The following is a 16,843-nucleotide window of genomic DNA, read 5'->3' on the forward strand; positions in this document are numbered from 1 at the left end:
CCTTAATTTCACCTACCAGACAGCAAACGTACTGGCATTATTATTGATTTTTACGATGGTCTGTTGTTGTTCTCTCGATAGTCTGGTGTTTTGCAGTGCCTCCTATCCTTAGATTAAAATGGGAAGCTGTTGCACCCAACTTATTTGGTTGCTTCTGTACCTCCATCTTTCACGTGTGATTAAGATCAACAGGAAACAGAGAGCAAAGTGTAAAGTATGTATTCTTCATTGTCTCAATTTCTGTGCATTGATGCTTGACTGAACACGCTGTTACTCTTGAGTGCTGCAACCAGGAAAATCAATTTGTGATCTCTTAGTAAGACACACACACACCTTTGGGAATGAGGGTAGTAACAATAAGGTTAATGACAAAGCTAAGGAGTGTGATTCAAGGTCATAAAGTTTAACAACCACGTGTCAAGATTTAAAGAAACATTCAACATGTACTGTAAAAAATTCCCAGCGTGACTTTAACTGGCTCTTCAGCATCACTCAGTGCTTGAACACCGCATTTCCATTCATGCTTCTCGGTTTGAGCTGCTTTTCATCTCAACTGACACTATCACACATATCGCGACTGACACATTCAAATGACACTTCAACAGATTTTTACATCGGAAGTGACCATTAAACTGCTTTCAGCTCTTACACTTCAGTCAACACTTCAACTCCTTTTATTGCATTACATTTCTAACGTCATTTTAAATGACATCTTTCAGTTTTTACATTGTATCTGACGCTAACCTCTTCCAGGTTTTAATTTATCAGATGTCTTTTATCACTTCATTTTATCTACTTTCAGTTCACCTGACTGCACTAACGCAAAGTGCACAATTGTTTTGACCATGTTGTTGCTGGCGTTATGTTGTGCAGCATTTTGATATTTGATAAGACCTTAAAAGTGTTAATCTGTTACTCCAACTGGACTTCATTGATTGTATTTCGTTGTCTTAACAGCACCTTAAATAAGTGCAGGCATCTAGGTTGTTTTAATGCAGGCCTGAATCCCTGCTTACAATATCAGCACTTTAACATCAACTGACGTTTCAACTCCTTTCACTGGTTACACATCTTAAGATTTTATATTTTTAGTCATAATTTATTCATGTCATTGTAAAATTGTTTTAAAGTGTATAATGTGTGGGTTTATATAGTATTAATATGATGTCTCCCTTCTAACTGACATCTGCTTTCAGTTTTTAATCTTCAACTGATATTTCTGGCTCCTTTTATCACTTCAACTGACATTAAAACTTCCTTTAGTTCACGCACTTCAACTCCTTTCAGTGTTTGAGCTTCGTCTTCACTCAGCTTGTGCTTTGTGCTTATTTATTAACTTACATGAATGTCATTCAGCACTTCAACTTAAATGTCTTTCAGCACCTCTGTTTTTACTGCCACATCACCTTATTTCAGTCTGTCACTTTAACATCAGCTATTCCTGTCACATAAAAACATCTCAAAAGCTTCAAAAACTAATAGTGTTAAGACACTAAAACTGTTTCAACTGCAAATTTCAGCTGCGAGTACACATCAGTCAGACCACCATTTATTTGTACTGAGTGTCCCAAGAAGCCATAATTCCCTTCAGAGAAACACTGGAAGCAGGAAATGTGTGTGTGTGTGTGTGTGTGTGTGTGCCTGCGTGCGTGCGTGTATGCGTGCGTGTGTGTAAAGCAACAACAACCTTATTAGGAGCAAAACAAACTTCAAATGTCCAGGGTTGCTGTTCCCACTTATGGACAGGTTGTGGGAGGTGGAAGAGGAGGAATAAAAGCCAACCCAACCACTTGCAGATCAGATTTTACACCTTGGCTTTGTCTCCCATTTCTGTTCTACCCTGAATACAACTGTGCCAAAGTTCAGTGCTCACAACCCCGGGACAATAGGAGAAAGAAGACACTGAACTAGATGTTCTCTAGCAGCTTCATCTTACAGATTGCGGGTGAAGGCAAACACTTGAGACTATTCAACAAGGCAGCGCAGCAGGATGTGAGTATAATACACAATTTCAGATTTATCAAGCAATCAATGATTATTTAAGTGTTCTTGGGCTCCTGCAATGGTTTACTACAAGGTTAACTTTGAACTTTGTCATTGTATAAACCATGACAAGTAGCAGCGGTTTGTAATAGCAGTATGTTATGTATGATTTGCTGTACATTTAATTCAGTGAAATATTATTAATTAAATCTGACATTTTTATTGGTTTTTTTAGACCATTATTTGATGTTATTGTGTTGAATTCTCTGATGTACTTTGGACACCTTCTGAGGATAAATCTTGATAAATTTTGAAGGAACATACCAAAGATTTTGTATGTTTTAGCCTTATTATATTTACTCATATAAAGTATTTCCATTTGCACTACATTTATGAATACTTATATATTAAATCTCTGTATTTAACTGACAGCTGCTGAAACTAGATTTAAGGTTTTACATTTGATATAAGACAGTGTTCAAATACTTCTTTCAGCCTGTATAATTGCATGAAAATATCCAACACTGAGAATAATAGTTTGTTTTTACATGTAACAGTAACTAGCACTTCAGTAAGTAAAACTCACCCACACTATTATGAAGTAGTAGCAGCTTTAAAATACTGTTTACAACACATCTCTATAACACTAAAGGAATCAGTCTTCATAAGACTTCTGCTTGTAATTAAGTACTTCTCCATTTTGGTATTGCTACATTTAGGATTTGAGTACTTCTTGCACCACTGGTAATTCTTTTGTTCCTATTTCCAGGCAGTCATTAATGTCCACTTTTTTTTTACACATGATATAAAAAACAACTTGTAGAGGGTTGAAACTTGCTCAACATCAGACTTCTCATGGTGAATGGAAATTAAATTTGTGTTGATCACAGCATTTAAAAATTACATTTGAGATATTAATCATATCTGCCTTGGTCTTTTGTCAGTCCCTCCATTTGACAGTGTCATTCTGAAACATCAAAAGTCACAATCAGCTTTAATTGATGCAGCGCAACATGGCCGCTAGGAAGGCAGAGGTCCAGCGACGGATTGTGTCCAAGGACGGCCACAACAATGTGCGGATTGAGAACGTAGAGGGCATGGTGAAGATGTACCTGCATGACATCTGGACCACTGTGGTGGACATGAAATGGCGCTACAAACTCACTCTGTTTACCTCCACCTTTGTCATAACTTGGTTCATTTTTGGGGTCATCTATTACTTCATTCTCATGAGCAACGGAGACGTTGGGACCGGTTGGTATTCCAACCACACACACTGTGTGACAAACGTGGAGACGCTCACTGGAGCCTTCCTGTTCTCTCTTGAATCGCAGACCACCATTGGCTATGGTTTCCGTCATATCTCAGAGGAATGTCCCCTGGCTATCTTCACTCTGGTGGCTCAGATTGTGATCACCGGCCTGGCTGAGATCTTTATCACTGGCGCCTTTCTAGCCAAACTGGCTCGGCCCAAGAAACGAGCAGAGACCATCAAGTTCAGCCAGTCGGCGGTGATCTGCTGGCACCTAGGCAAGCTGTGTCTGATGGTGAGAGTGGCTAACATGAGGAAGAGCCTTCTGATCCAGTGCCAGCTAACGGGAAAGCTCCTCCAGTCCAATGTGACACAGGAGGGTGAGAAGACACAAGTCCACCAGAGCTCTGTGGATTTCAACATTGACTCCAGTGGAGAGTGCCCTTTCCTCATTCTACCGCTCACCTTCTACCATGTTCTGGACGAGAACAGCCCGCTCGCAGGACTGAATGCAGAAAACTTGCACACTCGTGAGTTTGAGCTGCTGGTCACCCTCAATGCCACCATGGAGTCGACGGCAGCCACGTGCCAGAGCCGCACCTCCTACCTTCCTCAGGAGATCCTCTGGGGTTACGAGTTCAAGCCGGTGCTGTTCACCACCACAGGTGGCCGTTATGTGGCAGATTTCAACTTTTTTGACAAGGTACAAGTTAGCAATGATGCAGCCTTCCTCAGTAATGACACAGAGAAGCTATTACTGGAGCAGGACTTTAAAAAAGAATAGAGGACACGTGTCCTCTTTGGCTGAGCTGCCCGTCTGGAGGGAATTTGCATTTATTTATTTTATGCTTTAGTGGTTGCATAAATATGAGTAGTTCTTAATTGCTAAAGTTAGACTAAATTAAATAGCCATATCATCCAAACCTTTATTACTTTTTGATAGGCATGCCTCTGCAGGACACAGAGACTGGGCAACCCGATGCCCTCTGTCTTGTGACACTGTAGCACGCCCACTTTACGGCATGACATACCCCCTGAGATAACTTCCTGGATTAACGTACGTATTTTAGCGTTTTATACAGTCAATGATTTTAACCTAAACTATGATCTTGTCTTAAACATAACTAAGTCATTTTTGTGCCTAACACCTAACTAAGCAGTTTTGTGCTTAAAACCCAACCAAGTTGTTTTTGTGCCTAAAACCTAACCAAATAGTTTTTGTATCTAATCCTAACCAAGTTGTTTTTGTACCTAAAACCTAACCAAATAGTTTTTGTACCTAAAACCTAACCAAGTTGTTTTTTGTACTTAAACCCAACCAAGTTGATTTTGTGCCTAAAATCTAACCAAGTTGTTTTTATGCCTAAACCTAACCAAGTTGTTTTTGTGCCTAAAATCTAACCAAATATTTTTTGTACCTAATCCTAACCAAGTCGTTTTGGTGCCTAAAACTAAGTTGTTTTGGTGCCTAAAACCTAACCAAGTCGTTTTGGTGCATAAAACTAAGTTGTTTTGGTGCCTAAAATCTAACCAGGTCATTTTGGTGCCTAAAACCTAACCAAATCGTTTTGGTGCCTAAAACCTAACCAAATTGTTTTGGTGCCTAAAACCTAACCAAGTCGTTTTGGTGCATAAAATCTAACCAGGTCGTTTTGTGCCTAAAACTAACCAAGTTGTTTTTGTGCCTAAACCTAACCAAGTCGTTTTGGTGCCTAGTACCTAACCAAATCGTTTTGGTGCCTAAAACCTAACCAAATCGTTTTGGTGCCTAAAACCTAACTAAATTGTTTTGGTGCCTAAAACCTAACCAAGTCGTTTTGGTGCATAAAACTAAGTCGTTTTGGTGCATAAAATCTAACCAGGTCGTTTTGTGCCTAAAACTAACCAAGTTGTTTTTGTGCCTAAACCTAACCAAATCGTTTTGGTGCCTAAAACCTAACCAAGTCATTTTGGTGCCTAAAACTAACCAAGTCGTATTGGTGCCTAAAATCTAACCAGGTCGTTTTGTGCCTAAAACTAACCAAGTTGTTTTTGTATCTAATCCTAACCAAGTCGTTTTGGTGCCTAAAACCTAACCAAGTCGTTTTGGTGCATAAAACTAAGTTGTTTTGGTGCATAAAATCTAACCAGGTTATTTTGTGCCTAAAACTAACCAAGTCGTTTTGGTGCCTAGAACCTAACCAAATCGTTTTGGTGCCTAAAACCTAACCAAATCGTTTTGGTGCCTAAAACCTAACCAAGTCGTTTTGGTGCATAAAACTAAGTCGTTTTGGTGCCTAAAATCTAACCAGGTCATTTTGTGCCTAAAACTAACCAAGTCGTTTTGGTGCCTAGAACCTAACCAAATCGTTTTGGTGCCTAAAACCTAACCAAGTCGTTTTGGTGCATAAAACTAAGTTGTTTTGGTGCCTAAAATCTAACCAGGTCGTTTTGTGCCTAAAACTAACCAAGTTGTTTTTGTATCTAATCCTAACCAAGTCGTTTTGGTGCCTAAAACCTAACCAAGTCGTTTTGGTGCATAAAACTAAGTTGTTTTGGTGCCTAAAATCTAACCAGGTTATTTTGTGCCTAAAACTAACCAAGTCGTTTTGGTGCCTAGAACCTAACCAAATCGTTTTGGTGCCTAAAACCTAACCAAATCGTTTTGGTGCCTAAAACCTAACCAAGTCGTTTTGGTGCATAAAACTAAGTTGTTTTGGTGCCTAAAATCTAACCAGGTCATTTTGTGCCTAAAACTAACCAAGTCGTTTTGGTGCCTAGAACCTAACCAAATCGTTTTGGTGCCTAAAACCTAACCAAGTCGTTTTGGTGCCTAGAACCTAACCAAATCGTTTTGGTGCCTAAAACCTAACCAAGTCGTTTTGGTGCCTAAAACCTAACCAAATCGTTTTGGTGCCTAAAACCTAACCAAATCGTTTTGGTGCCTAAAACTAACCAAGTCGTTTTGGTGCCTAGAACCTAACCAAGTCGTTTTGGTGCCTAAAACCTAACCAAATCGTTTTGGTGCCTAAAACTAACCAAGTCGTTTTGGTGCCTAGAACCTAACCAAGTCGTTTTGGTGCCTAAAACCTAACCAAATCGTTTTGGTGCCTAAAACCTAACCAAATTGTTTTGGTGCCTAAAACCTAACCAAATTGTTTTGGTGCCTAAAACCTAACCAAGTCGTTTTGGTGCATAAAACTAAGTCGTTTTGGTGCCTAAAATCTAACCAAGTCATTTTGGTGCATAAAACTAAGTTGTTTTTGTGCCTAAACCTAACCAAATCGTTTTGGTGCCTAAAACCTAACCAAGTCATTTTGGTGCCTAAAACTAACCAAGTCATTTTGGTGCCTAAAACTAACCAAGTCATTTTGGTGCCTAGATCCTAACCAAGTCGTTTTGGTGCTTAAAAACTAACCAAGTTGTTTTGGCGCCTTAAACTAACCAATCAGTTTTGGTGCCTAAAACCTAACCAACGACTTTTCCTGCCTAAAACCTAACCAGGTTGTTTTGGTGCCTAAAACCTAACCAACTACTTTTCATGCCTAAAACCTAACCAAGTCGTTTTGGTGCCTAAAACCTAACCAAGAAGTTTTTTAGAGAAATTATTTAGAAATTAAATGGAATGAGAATGATAACATTTTGCCTGCACCATCTTTACATTATTGTCTTAGGAAATTCCTTAGACAGAAAAGTTTATCATAGAAATCTATTTATCAATGGAAATTTGAATGCAATCAAAACTTGATTTTTGCCCTTTTTTCAGGTTACAGCAATAGCCCCTCAAAAGGTCTGTGCACATCCCTGACAAAGATTTAATGTGTAGGTAATCAGACAGCTTTGGAGTTGATGGATGGAAGGTGTACTTTTCATTTTCAGATCTATAAACCAGCAGTATCCCCCTGTTTCTAGTCTTTGTGCTAAGGTAACACATTTGATCACTGTCCCGCACAGAAACTGAAATTAGTAGGCTATGAAACTCTACATCTGACTACGTAACTCAATGAACAAGCATTTCCCCTCAAAATATCTGACTAAGATACTGATTATCAGTACTAAATATACATTTCTAGCAGCTTCAATCCCAAAACATCAGTATCAGCATCTTGTGTAAATTTCAAACTAAGAGGATCTCTTTACCTGGAGTAGAGAAATCTGATGCTACGATCAATATGAGTATATGTGCCTATTACACATCCACTGGTGCTGATGTTTCTGTTTTTTATTTGAATGCCATATCCTTTCTTAAAAGAAATCAGAATGTGCATGACGTGATTCCTGGAAACATATGGAAGCGTTTTTTGTTATGTTATTAGAACAAATAGATTATGATGGTAATAACACAGTGGGTATGGTGGTACAAATGGGTATATGATGTAGAATTAAAAGGCTAATAAAAGTGATTGGTTTTGCTTTGCAAATAAAGGTTTCTTTATTATTTAAAAAATAAAAATGAAATGTTGTGTGTCACTTTTTGCAAAAACAGATAATGAGTGTCTCCTAGGGCATGCTGGGATACTGTGTAGGTTCCAGTCAACCTGTATGTGAATGAGTTATAAAGAATGGATAGAAAGATGAATAGATGGGGATGTTTGAAGGACAAACAGGTTCAGCCACCATCTCTTCCGTCTCAGTTATCTTTAGCTGTCAGCTTATGTTGTGGCAACAGTGAAGAGCATCCAGTGAGCTTCAGTGTAATCAGGTCAAAACAATCTTTTAATCTAAAGCACAACTGATCGTTTTACATTCAGAGGTAACATTTTGATCAACGTCAGGACTAAAGGTTGCATCTTACATAGACCAATGAAAATTTTGTCATTTAAGTTTTTATTTAAATGTTGGATTAATCAAACATATGAAAAAACAAACACTTCAATATAATCCATACAAACATGTTAAATAGAAAAAATTAAAACACATCATCATTTGATACAAAAGAAATAATACCATATATCCCCAACTATGAATGAATAAAGGATGTTAAAAAAAAAAGTCTTCCTCCTCTTACGTGTTATAGTTACCTTTACATTACATTACATTTATTCATTTAGCTGACGCTTTTGTCTAAAGCGACTTACAATTGCTATATATGTCAGAGGTCACACACCTCACAACACAACTAGGGGTTAAGTGTCTTGCTCAGGAACACATTAGTGGATGTGTCACAGTGGGAATTGAACCCGGGTCTCTCTTACCAAAGGCATGTGTCTTATCCACTGTCTCATCACCACCCACCTATTTCCATTTTTTATATCTTTCAAAAAATTATCCCAGACCTGGTATAATTTTCCTTTGTTATCATTGAACCACATATTCTTATGTATGTAAACATAAAAACGCTAATGTCAAGTTTTTCACTGAGTTCTTCAAGATGTCAAACCTTTACAGCAAACTGCTGACTTTACAGGTAAAAGGTGGGAAATGTTTACATTTATTTAGTGCATTAACAATCAAATCAATCTCAAGATGTCACAATTGGCTGACTTTAAGGCCATGGCACGTAGAGTTAGTTTCTTTGCAGACCAGCAGACGTATTAATATACAATGTCGGCCAACTACATGTAAATTTTAAAGGTGTGGTTTACCCGTGTAACATAAAAAAAACAAAAAAATATATTTACCTCCTACCTAATGGTATCTGGTCATGCAAATTGTCTTGGTATTGACTGAATTGGTTTTGACATGTTCGCTTCTACCCAAACTACATTAAAAAAATACACTGTTAACAGGTAAAACTATTCACAGTGAGATCTGTGGATTATTTTTCACAAAAGGTTGTAAAGGACATAGGCTACTTTCCCTGTTGCAGGGGGTAATGTCAATTTTTGCTTTGAGCAGCCCCATTGGGTTGGGATGGCAGAAATCTCAAGGACAGAGAGCGCACAAAACTTAAAGTAGTTGCATGGCCAGACTCCATCAAGTGTTATAGTCAGGTCGACGCTTTTACTTTGACGGATTCATGCCGGAAGCCTTCAAGAAAGACAGACTGATGCCACTTTTATTCTGAAGTATTTAGACCGGAAGCCGTCTCGCTGCCGAGTGGAACACAAGCTAGGAGAGTAACAGACGTTAAAAAACACTTTTGTTTGTTGATTGTGTGTTGTTTTAAAACGACATAGCCTGGAACCAATTATTTAAATGTCTGCCTGATGTGTGATGGTCAGAGATGAGCGTCACTTTGGATATAAGACTGAAAAGAGCAAACAAAGTTTACCATGAAGGGGTAAGTATAACGTTACGTGAACCACTACCAGCTAACAAGCTAACGTTACTACTATGGCCTGTGTCAGCTAGCATTAACGTTAACCTTTCTGTCTTGGTATTTACTAACTTTTAACTGTCAGTAAAATAGTGTGTTTTATAAAGACGCTAGCTAGCTAGGAGGCGTTGTCTTCTCCGCACATGACCAGCAGCTGATTAGCAAGGTGTTACACCAAAATCTGTTACCCTGTCAGATTCTGTGCCACTCGAAGATCAGCTACAGCCTAAAAACACTGATGGACTGACAAAAACTGACAGGTGAATTGGCTGTTATCGCTACTGTAAAAGTGTAGGTAGGTAAAATCAATCAGTGATCGAACATGATAAAAACATTTTCACTGGCAGCTACCGATACATCTGAGACTTCTTCAGAATCAGACACAGCTTTATTGCCAAGTAGTTTTACACATACAAGGAATTTGCTTTATTGACCTAACGTTAAACATATAAAAATATGAAACTGAGGAAATACACAAGTTATAGAATAATAACAAAGACTATGTGCAATACGACATTTAATTGTTTACATGTGTCCCGGTGATGATTGAGCCCAGGATGGGCACTGGGTGATGGGGGTAGGTGGGGTTGGGCTCTTCCTGAGCCATCTCTACTTTGTTCAGAGCGTTGAGCTCCAGGTAGTTCTGGCTACACCAGTTCACCAGATGGTCAGTCCACCACCTGGTCAGTCAACCACCTGTAGGCTGACTCATCCCCACGAAAGATGAGCCCAGTGAGGGTGGGGTCATCCGCAAGCTTCAGGAGCAGGATACTGCTATAAATCTTTATTACTAATTGGAGCTCTACAGATAAATTGTCTAGTTATAATTAACAAGAAGCTTCAGTACAGAAATGGCAAACTAGTTTTGAGATTATTTAGAAACAGTGTCACCATTAAATGGTTTAATTGTTTGTTTTTGATGTCTTTATGTTAAAAAATTCCTCCATATCTCCTAAACTCCTACTTATCTGATTTTTGTTTTTCTTTTGCTGAACTCCCAAATATCAATATCTGACTACAGTATCGGTCTGGGTATCGTACTAATGCTGCGTTCCAGGCAACTTGGAACTCGGAAATTTCCGATCTCCTCCAACTACAAAAATTATCAGGGATTTTCTACTTGTGAACTCGGAATATGTGAGGGTGCAACTGTGTGTACTTTGTCACGGTCAGCCATGGTTTTCGTTCACATTTGGCATAATTCACCACCATGCACCTGGAATGCTTTGAGGTCGGAAGTCAGAAGTTTCAACTGGGAAAAATCCCAGTTCTGACCTCTTCTTCTGTCTCGAATGCGGCATAATTCCTGCAAGAACCTGCTCCTGCAGATTCATCCTTCCCAACATTATGACGACGCGTCTGTTCCTCACCCAGGAGGCAGCGCATGTTCTGGTTCAGACTCTTGTCATTTTGCAACCTGCTCCTGGCTGGTGTGCCTACATGTCAGCAGGGGCTAGTACGCTCTGTTACTGCCAATCGGCTTGGTACTCCCTCAGTACGAGGGGGGCACAGCTACCGCTCAACACAATCATGACTCTTTTGTCCTGTCCTGGTTTCACAATAGTGGGGGAAAAAAACTAAGACAACAACAAAACACTCTTAAGGTAAAATAAAAAGCACCAGCAGTAAATGACAGTGTGTCGGGGTATTTTCACTTTTATTTAAATTGGGCTGCCCTCAGATGCACTGCTGAGAGAGAGTGAAAATGTAGCTGAAATTCTTTATCAGGTCTTAAAAGTGTAGCACTGGTACAGATGCTGGTGCTGCATTAGTTGTACATGTAATCCAACACTGCAGCAGGTCTAACATCAGAGTTTAAGATATTAAAATGGTGACTGTTGACCACGTACGTATTCATAGCGGGGAAGACAGTAGTCAGGGCCTCAGCAGTGTTATTTTGTGTGCAGGAAGCAGTGGCTGGTGTCATCTTGCTGGTGTGTAAGGAGGCGCTGCAGCACCACGGCATCTCTCTGAACATGGAGGGATTGGTGAACCTGCAGCTGAGCTCCAAGAGCGTCGGCGTCTTCGAGGCTTTCTACAACTCTGTCAAGGTGAACTATGATCCACATATAATAATTTAAATAGTTGGTCAGAAGGCCTGCAGTCTAAAGACTAGATCATGCCTCACTCATCCTCACAGAGAAATTTGATAAATAAAGACAGAATAGCAAAGCATAAATTCTCTGGTTTCAGCTTCTCCTCCATGTGAAATGTGACTATTTTTTATATAATTGTAAACTGAATATCTTTTGGATTTTGGTTGGACAAAAGAAAAATGTTTGAAGACCTCAAACTGGGCTCTGGGAACTAGTGATGATAAATAATGAATTTGAAAGATCATCAACATATTAATTGATAATGAAAATAATTGCTGCTTACAGCCGCAATCCTTAAAATTTAACAGTTTCAAGACACATTGAGTCAAGTGTGGATGTTAGTGCTGAGACTAACAATTATTAATAAATATTATAATAATATACAATATTATTCTGTATTTATCATTTTGTCTAAAAAGAAAAGTGAAAAATAGCTGTCTAATTTTTTGACGTCTTGACTGGTCCAAACAAAACCTGAAAATGTTCAATTTCAAATCATATTAGACAAACATAATCAAGCAATTTTCCCCTTTAAGAAACTGGAAACAGAGCATGTTTATACTTTTGCTTGATAAATGACTGAATGTTGTTTCACCTCAAATGGAAATACTTAAATAAATATGTCAGAAACATGTGTCCCATTTCAGAAGCCGTCTTCCCTCATTTTGTTTTTAAGGATAAATATGGCAAAAGAGGTTAACAAAGCTGTGTTCGGGTGCTCTTGTCAACCTGTAAAGGTAGAAAATAATCATGGGAATTGTTAATAATAATTAGCAGGTGTTTAGCTTCAGCATCACATGAATTGGACAGTGACAAACCCACATGTCAGTTATAAAAGTCAGACATAAACTGCAGTTTGTCTTTGTTAAATAGTCAGAGTTTGCAGGAAGGAACAGTTGATATTGACATTTAGGATTTCTGTAAATAAACGTTTGCTAATATTAATCAGACCAATCATTTGTCATGTTGCAGCCCATCCAGCTGATCAGCAGTAACATCGAGGTGGCCAAGGCAGGAAAAGTCCCGGCAGGCAAGACCGAGATCCCCTTTGAGTTCCCGCTGAACACAAAAGGCAACAAAGTGTTGTACGAGACCTACCACGGTGTCTTCGTCAACATTCAGGTGAGCGACGGACACAGAGGTTAAATCTGCACGCTCTTTACAGACACACAGACTTCTCATGGGAAGACAGCAGGTAGATTTTGTGTATCATTAATGGGATTATATGTGAACTGTGCTGAAGTACAAGGAGTAAGACACAAACTTCAAATACCTCTAGTTTAACTCTGTTTTCACCTCTTGACGTATCAGGGAAAATCCCTACGTTGTGACAGATCGGGAGGTCGCTTCCTTAAAAGTTCACAATCAGCAGTTTAGCTTTTGAATTAATTTTATATCATATTAATAATCTCACACAGTGCTGGTTGGCTTGTCTGCAGCAGAGTTCCCTTGGAAGAGGCACCGGTCCAATTAAGAATCCTTAATTTTATCAATTTAAACTTCACATTTCTTTATTTTATTCATGTATTTGTTTACATGTGAAAAAAATACAATTACTATAAAAGATATGACATGTACACAAAGAGATTTGCATATATACAAACGCATGTTTACTTACATATACTAAAGTAAACAAGATGTAGGAAGCTAACAGTTCACATAAAGACCTGCTAAACAAATCGCATTCCCTTTAATTTTTATGTAATTACATTGGATTGTGTGCAGATGACAAAAACCTATGTCACAAAATAATCAGTCACTCACTGTTCCCAAACGCAGAGAATGAAACTCCATGTAAAAAAAAAAACAACTACAAACTAATTCACAAAGTTAAGGTTGAAATAGTTTTTCTGTGCTGTTTGTCTTCTCCTCAGTACACCCTCCGCTGTGACATGAAGCGCTCCCTGCTGGCCAAAGACCTGAGCAGGAGCTGTGAGTTCATTGTGCACTGTCAGGTGAGTGAAACTGATTTTATTTAGATAAAATACAGGGATGATGATTGAGGACATTTATTTATTTTGTTTTTAGTTATTTTTTTAATTACTTTATTCATATTGCTCTCTGTCAGTGGTGGAATGTAAATAAGTACATTTATCCTTGGAGAAATTACCTGCGCTTTTACTTTTATTTCAATTGCTACTTTATACTTCTGCTGCACTACGATACTTTTTACTCTCCACTACATTTATCTGATAACTTCAGTAACTTTACAAGCTATGACTTTTGCCCACAAAACGTGTGAAAATGTACGCTGCGATGATTAGTCGATTAACAATTAATTGGAAACTATTTGGCTAAGCATTTAAGGGATTTTTCATGTAAAAAGATTTCATGGCTCCAGCTTTACAGATGTGAGCGACATATTTCACTATTTTCTGATTTTTTATGAATCAAACAATAAATCAATTAATGGAGAAAATAATCAGTAGATTAATCCATAATGAGAATAATCATTAGTTGCAGTCTGATACAAAATAGTTCAAAATGAGCTCCACCTCAACTACAACAATAAAATCCTGCTTTTACATGAATGTAATAGTAGTAATAATCTAAAAATATAACATATAATAGTATTAAAAGTATAACGGTCACAGGCGGCTGCATTGAGTACTTTTTACTTGCTTTTAATATTTTAACAGTGTGGTATCAGTAGTCTTATTTAAGTAAAGGATCTTAATACTTCCTCCACCACTGCTCTCTAGATGTTTAAGTGGTCACTGAGATTTCTATAGATGTTGATTCAACTTTATTTTCATATATATCCAACATAAATCTTGTGTACATCCCATCTGTGCTCTTTTGTTTGTTACAAACACGTGTGGCACATGGTGTCTGAAAGTGAGATTTTCTGGAGGTGCATCAGCTGAAACTCGGATGAGATTTTAACCGTGCTGCTCTTTTTTGTTTCCAGCCGCAGAAAGCTAAAGTTGTCCCAACTCCAGTCAACTTCACCATCACTCCAGACACCCTGCAGAATACCCGCGAGGTGAGGAAACAATGTGTATTTTATTGCTCCATGTTAATTTAAAAGCTGTACTGAGAGCACGAAACTTCCTTTCTTGTCCTTAGAGGAGTTCACTGCCAAAGTTCCTCATCAGAGGCCACTTAGATGCCACCAACTGTGTAATCAGCCAGCCGTTGACGGGAGAGGTGGTGGTGGAAAACTCGGATGTTCCCATCAAGAGTATTGAACTGCAGCTGGTGCGAGTAGAGACCTGTGGTGAGTTCACGCTGTGAGATGATTGGTTTAACCGTTCTGTGTTGCTTGTTTTCTAAACATCCTGCTGCGTGCAGGTTGTGCTGAAGGTTACGCTAGAGATGCCACGGAGATCCAGAATATCCAGATAGCTGAAGGTGATGTCTGCCACAGCTTCCCTATTCCCATCTACATGGTGTTCCCCAGACTGTTCACCTGCCCCACACTGGAGACCACCAACTTCAAAGTCGGTCAGTAAACCCCGCTACTCTGCAATAGGGCTGAACGATTTTGAAAAAAAATATCTATTTATTTTTTATGCAGCGTATTACACGTTTTCTTTTTCAGAATAACCAGGGCTGTTTGAAAATGAATATGAATTTTAGGTGTAAATTTCATAGCTCATTACAGAACAATAACACAGCCAGCGACATTGGAGAGGTTTGGAGAGGTTTTTGGTGAAAACTGAGAGCAGCTGAGCTTCTTAAACCTCATAACCAATAAATAAAATAGGTGAATATTGAATGAGTACAAGAAGAAATATTATCTGAAATCAAACCATGTCACTCACCTTTCTGACTTCATATGGGTCAATTCCTAGAATGTGAATAGTTCACTCAAGACTCATAACCAATAATTAAGACAACGATTTGTTTGATATATTAATTTCCTATAAGGGATAATGGGACACAACCAAACTTTGAAGAAGGGGTTAGCTCTGTCTCATAGCTTTGTCTCATGAGGACCAGGGCTATTAACATGTTCCCTAAACCTCTTATTTGTATATTTTTAGATAGGTTTATTATGCACCAGTTTACCCAGGCAAATTCCTTGTATGTGTACTACATCGCAATAAAGCATTTTGATTGACCGCAAGATACCCAGTCAGTTTGTGTGCAAACCTCACTTTAATGTGTCCAAACATTTATGGAAATCACCCAATTTATTTTAATCAGATATTCATGACCATAGAATAGCGATGCTGTTCCTGTGGTGTGATGATCAGTAGGTTTGTTTCTCCCCTTTTTAGAGTTTGAAGTGAACATCGTCATCGTGTTTCATGATGACCACCTGATCACGGAGAACTTCCCTCTGAAGCTGTGCAGAGTCTGAACCTGGAAATCACATCGGCACTGAGATAAGTTCACTGCAGGCCTGGGCGCCCCAAAAACACACAGCATTTTGAAACCACAAACGCGAGTCTTCTGTTTCCATGTGGAGATCTGAACAGATTTTCTGCATAATTTAATAATTCCTCTAAAGCCAGAAAAAGTAGTAATGCTAACCAAGAGTGGCTCCACCAACAGGAAATAATAATAATAATAAACCTGCTTTTCTTTTCATAAATACACAAGTGTTTTGATATTGTTCCTTTGTTATTTCAGTTTAATAAATGAAAGTGAATATTGAAGTTTGTAGTGTAATTTCTAGTGTCATAAAAAAAATTGTACTTCCCAGGGTTTTAAGCCTTTTAGTCAATGAAAAAAAACTCCCACTGCCATAAGTATTTAAAAAAGATAAAAAATATTACATCTGCATATCAAATGTTATTGTCAGTGTTATGCCTGATTGTACCCCTATTAAGTAGAGACTCAGGGTCCACCTACAAGATTTATTTCCACAGCTTTTAACCATATGGTTAGTAAAGATATAAGCATGTGCTTCAACACGGCATGAATCAGAACAAATCCACCGTGCTTAATGTGTTGCAGTGTCCCAGGTACAGTGATGCCCCAGATACAGCTAACATTAGCGACGTCTTGCGCCCAGGTACAAAACACAGCCGATGTTCACCTTTTTAGATGGATGGTAAACGAATGATTTCTGCAAATGATCCCAATATATGTATTTTTCTTATTTACAAGTCCCCTCTAGTACAGAAACTCCTTTCACTTTATCTACGGAGGAGAAAGATGAATTTCACCAAGCAGTGACAAGATTTGTGGTGAAGGGGTTGAAATGGGAACAGAGATGGGATTCTGTGCTGGGGGTATTGCGCAATACCAGCAAGAACGCAACATCTCAAACAGTCAGCACCGTTTTGTGTGCTCGTGACATTGCAAGTTCATTCTTCTAAG

General features: G+C 38.5%; 2 protein-coding genes across 2 annotated transcripts; both read left to right on the forward strand.

Moving 5' to 3' along the window:
* The first annotated feature begins 1,738 nt into the window (after positions 1-1,738).
* Positions 1,739-7,667, forward strand: kcnj15 (potassium inwardly rectifying channel subfamily J member 15). The gene is made up of 2 exons (XM_038709495.1): positions 1,739-1,992; positions 2,928-7,667. The coding sequence occupies exon 2, from the start codon at positions 2,985-2,987 to the stop codon at positions 4,017-4,019; it is 1,035 nt and encodes a 344-aa protein (XP_038565423.1). The 5' UTR covers positions 1,739-1,992; positions 2,928-2,984; the 3' UTR covers positions 4,020-7,667.
* A 1,564-nt stretch (positions 7,668-9,231) lies between these two features.
* On the forward strand, positions 9,232-16,176 carry vps26c (VPS26 endosomal protein sorting factor C). The gene is made up of 8 exons (XM_038707721.1): positions 9,232-9,437; positions 11,381-11,524; positions 12,542-12,691; positions 13,444-13,524; positions 14,481-14,555; positions 14,639-14,789; positions 14,864-15,016; positions 15,796-16,176. The coding sequence occupies exons 1-8, from the start codon at positions 9,381-9,383 to the stop codon at positions 15,876-15,878; spliced, it is 894 nt and encodes a 297-aa protein (XP_038563649.1). The 5' UTR covers positions 9,232-9,380; the 3' UTR covers positions 15,879-16,176.
* Positions 16,177-16,843: the final 667 nt, after the last annotated feature.

This window comes from Micropterus salmoides, unplaced genomic scaffold (genome assembly GCF_014851395.1).
Source record: "Micropterus salmoides isolate LMB-PRFRI ecotype aquatic unplaced genomic scaffold, ASM1485139v1 Ms_hic_scaffold_9, whole genome shotgun sequence".
NCBI lineage: Eukaryota > Metazoa > Chordata > Actinopteri > Centrarchiformes > Centrarchidae > Micropterus > Micropterus salmoides.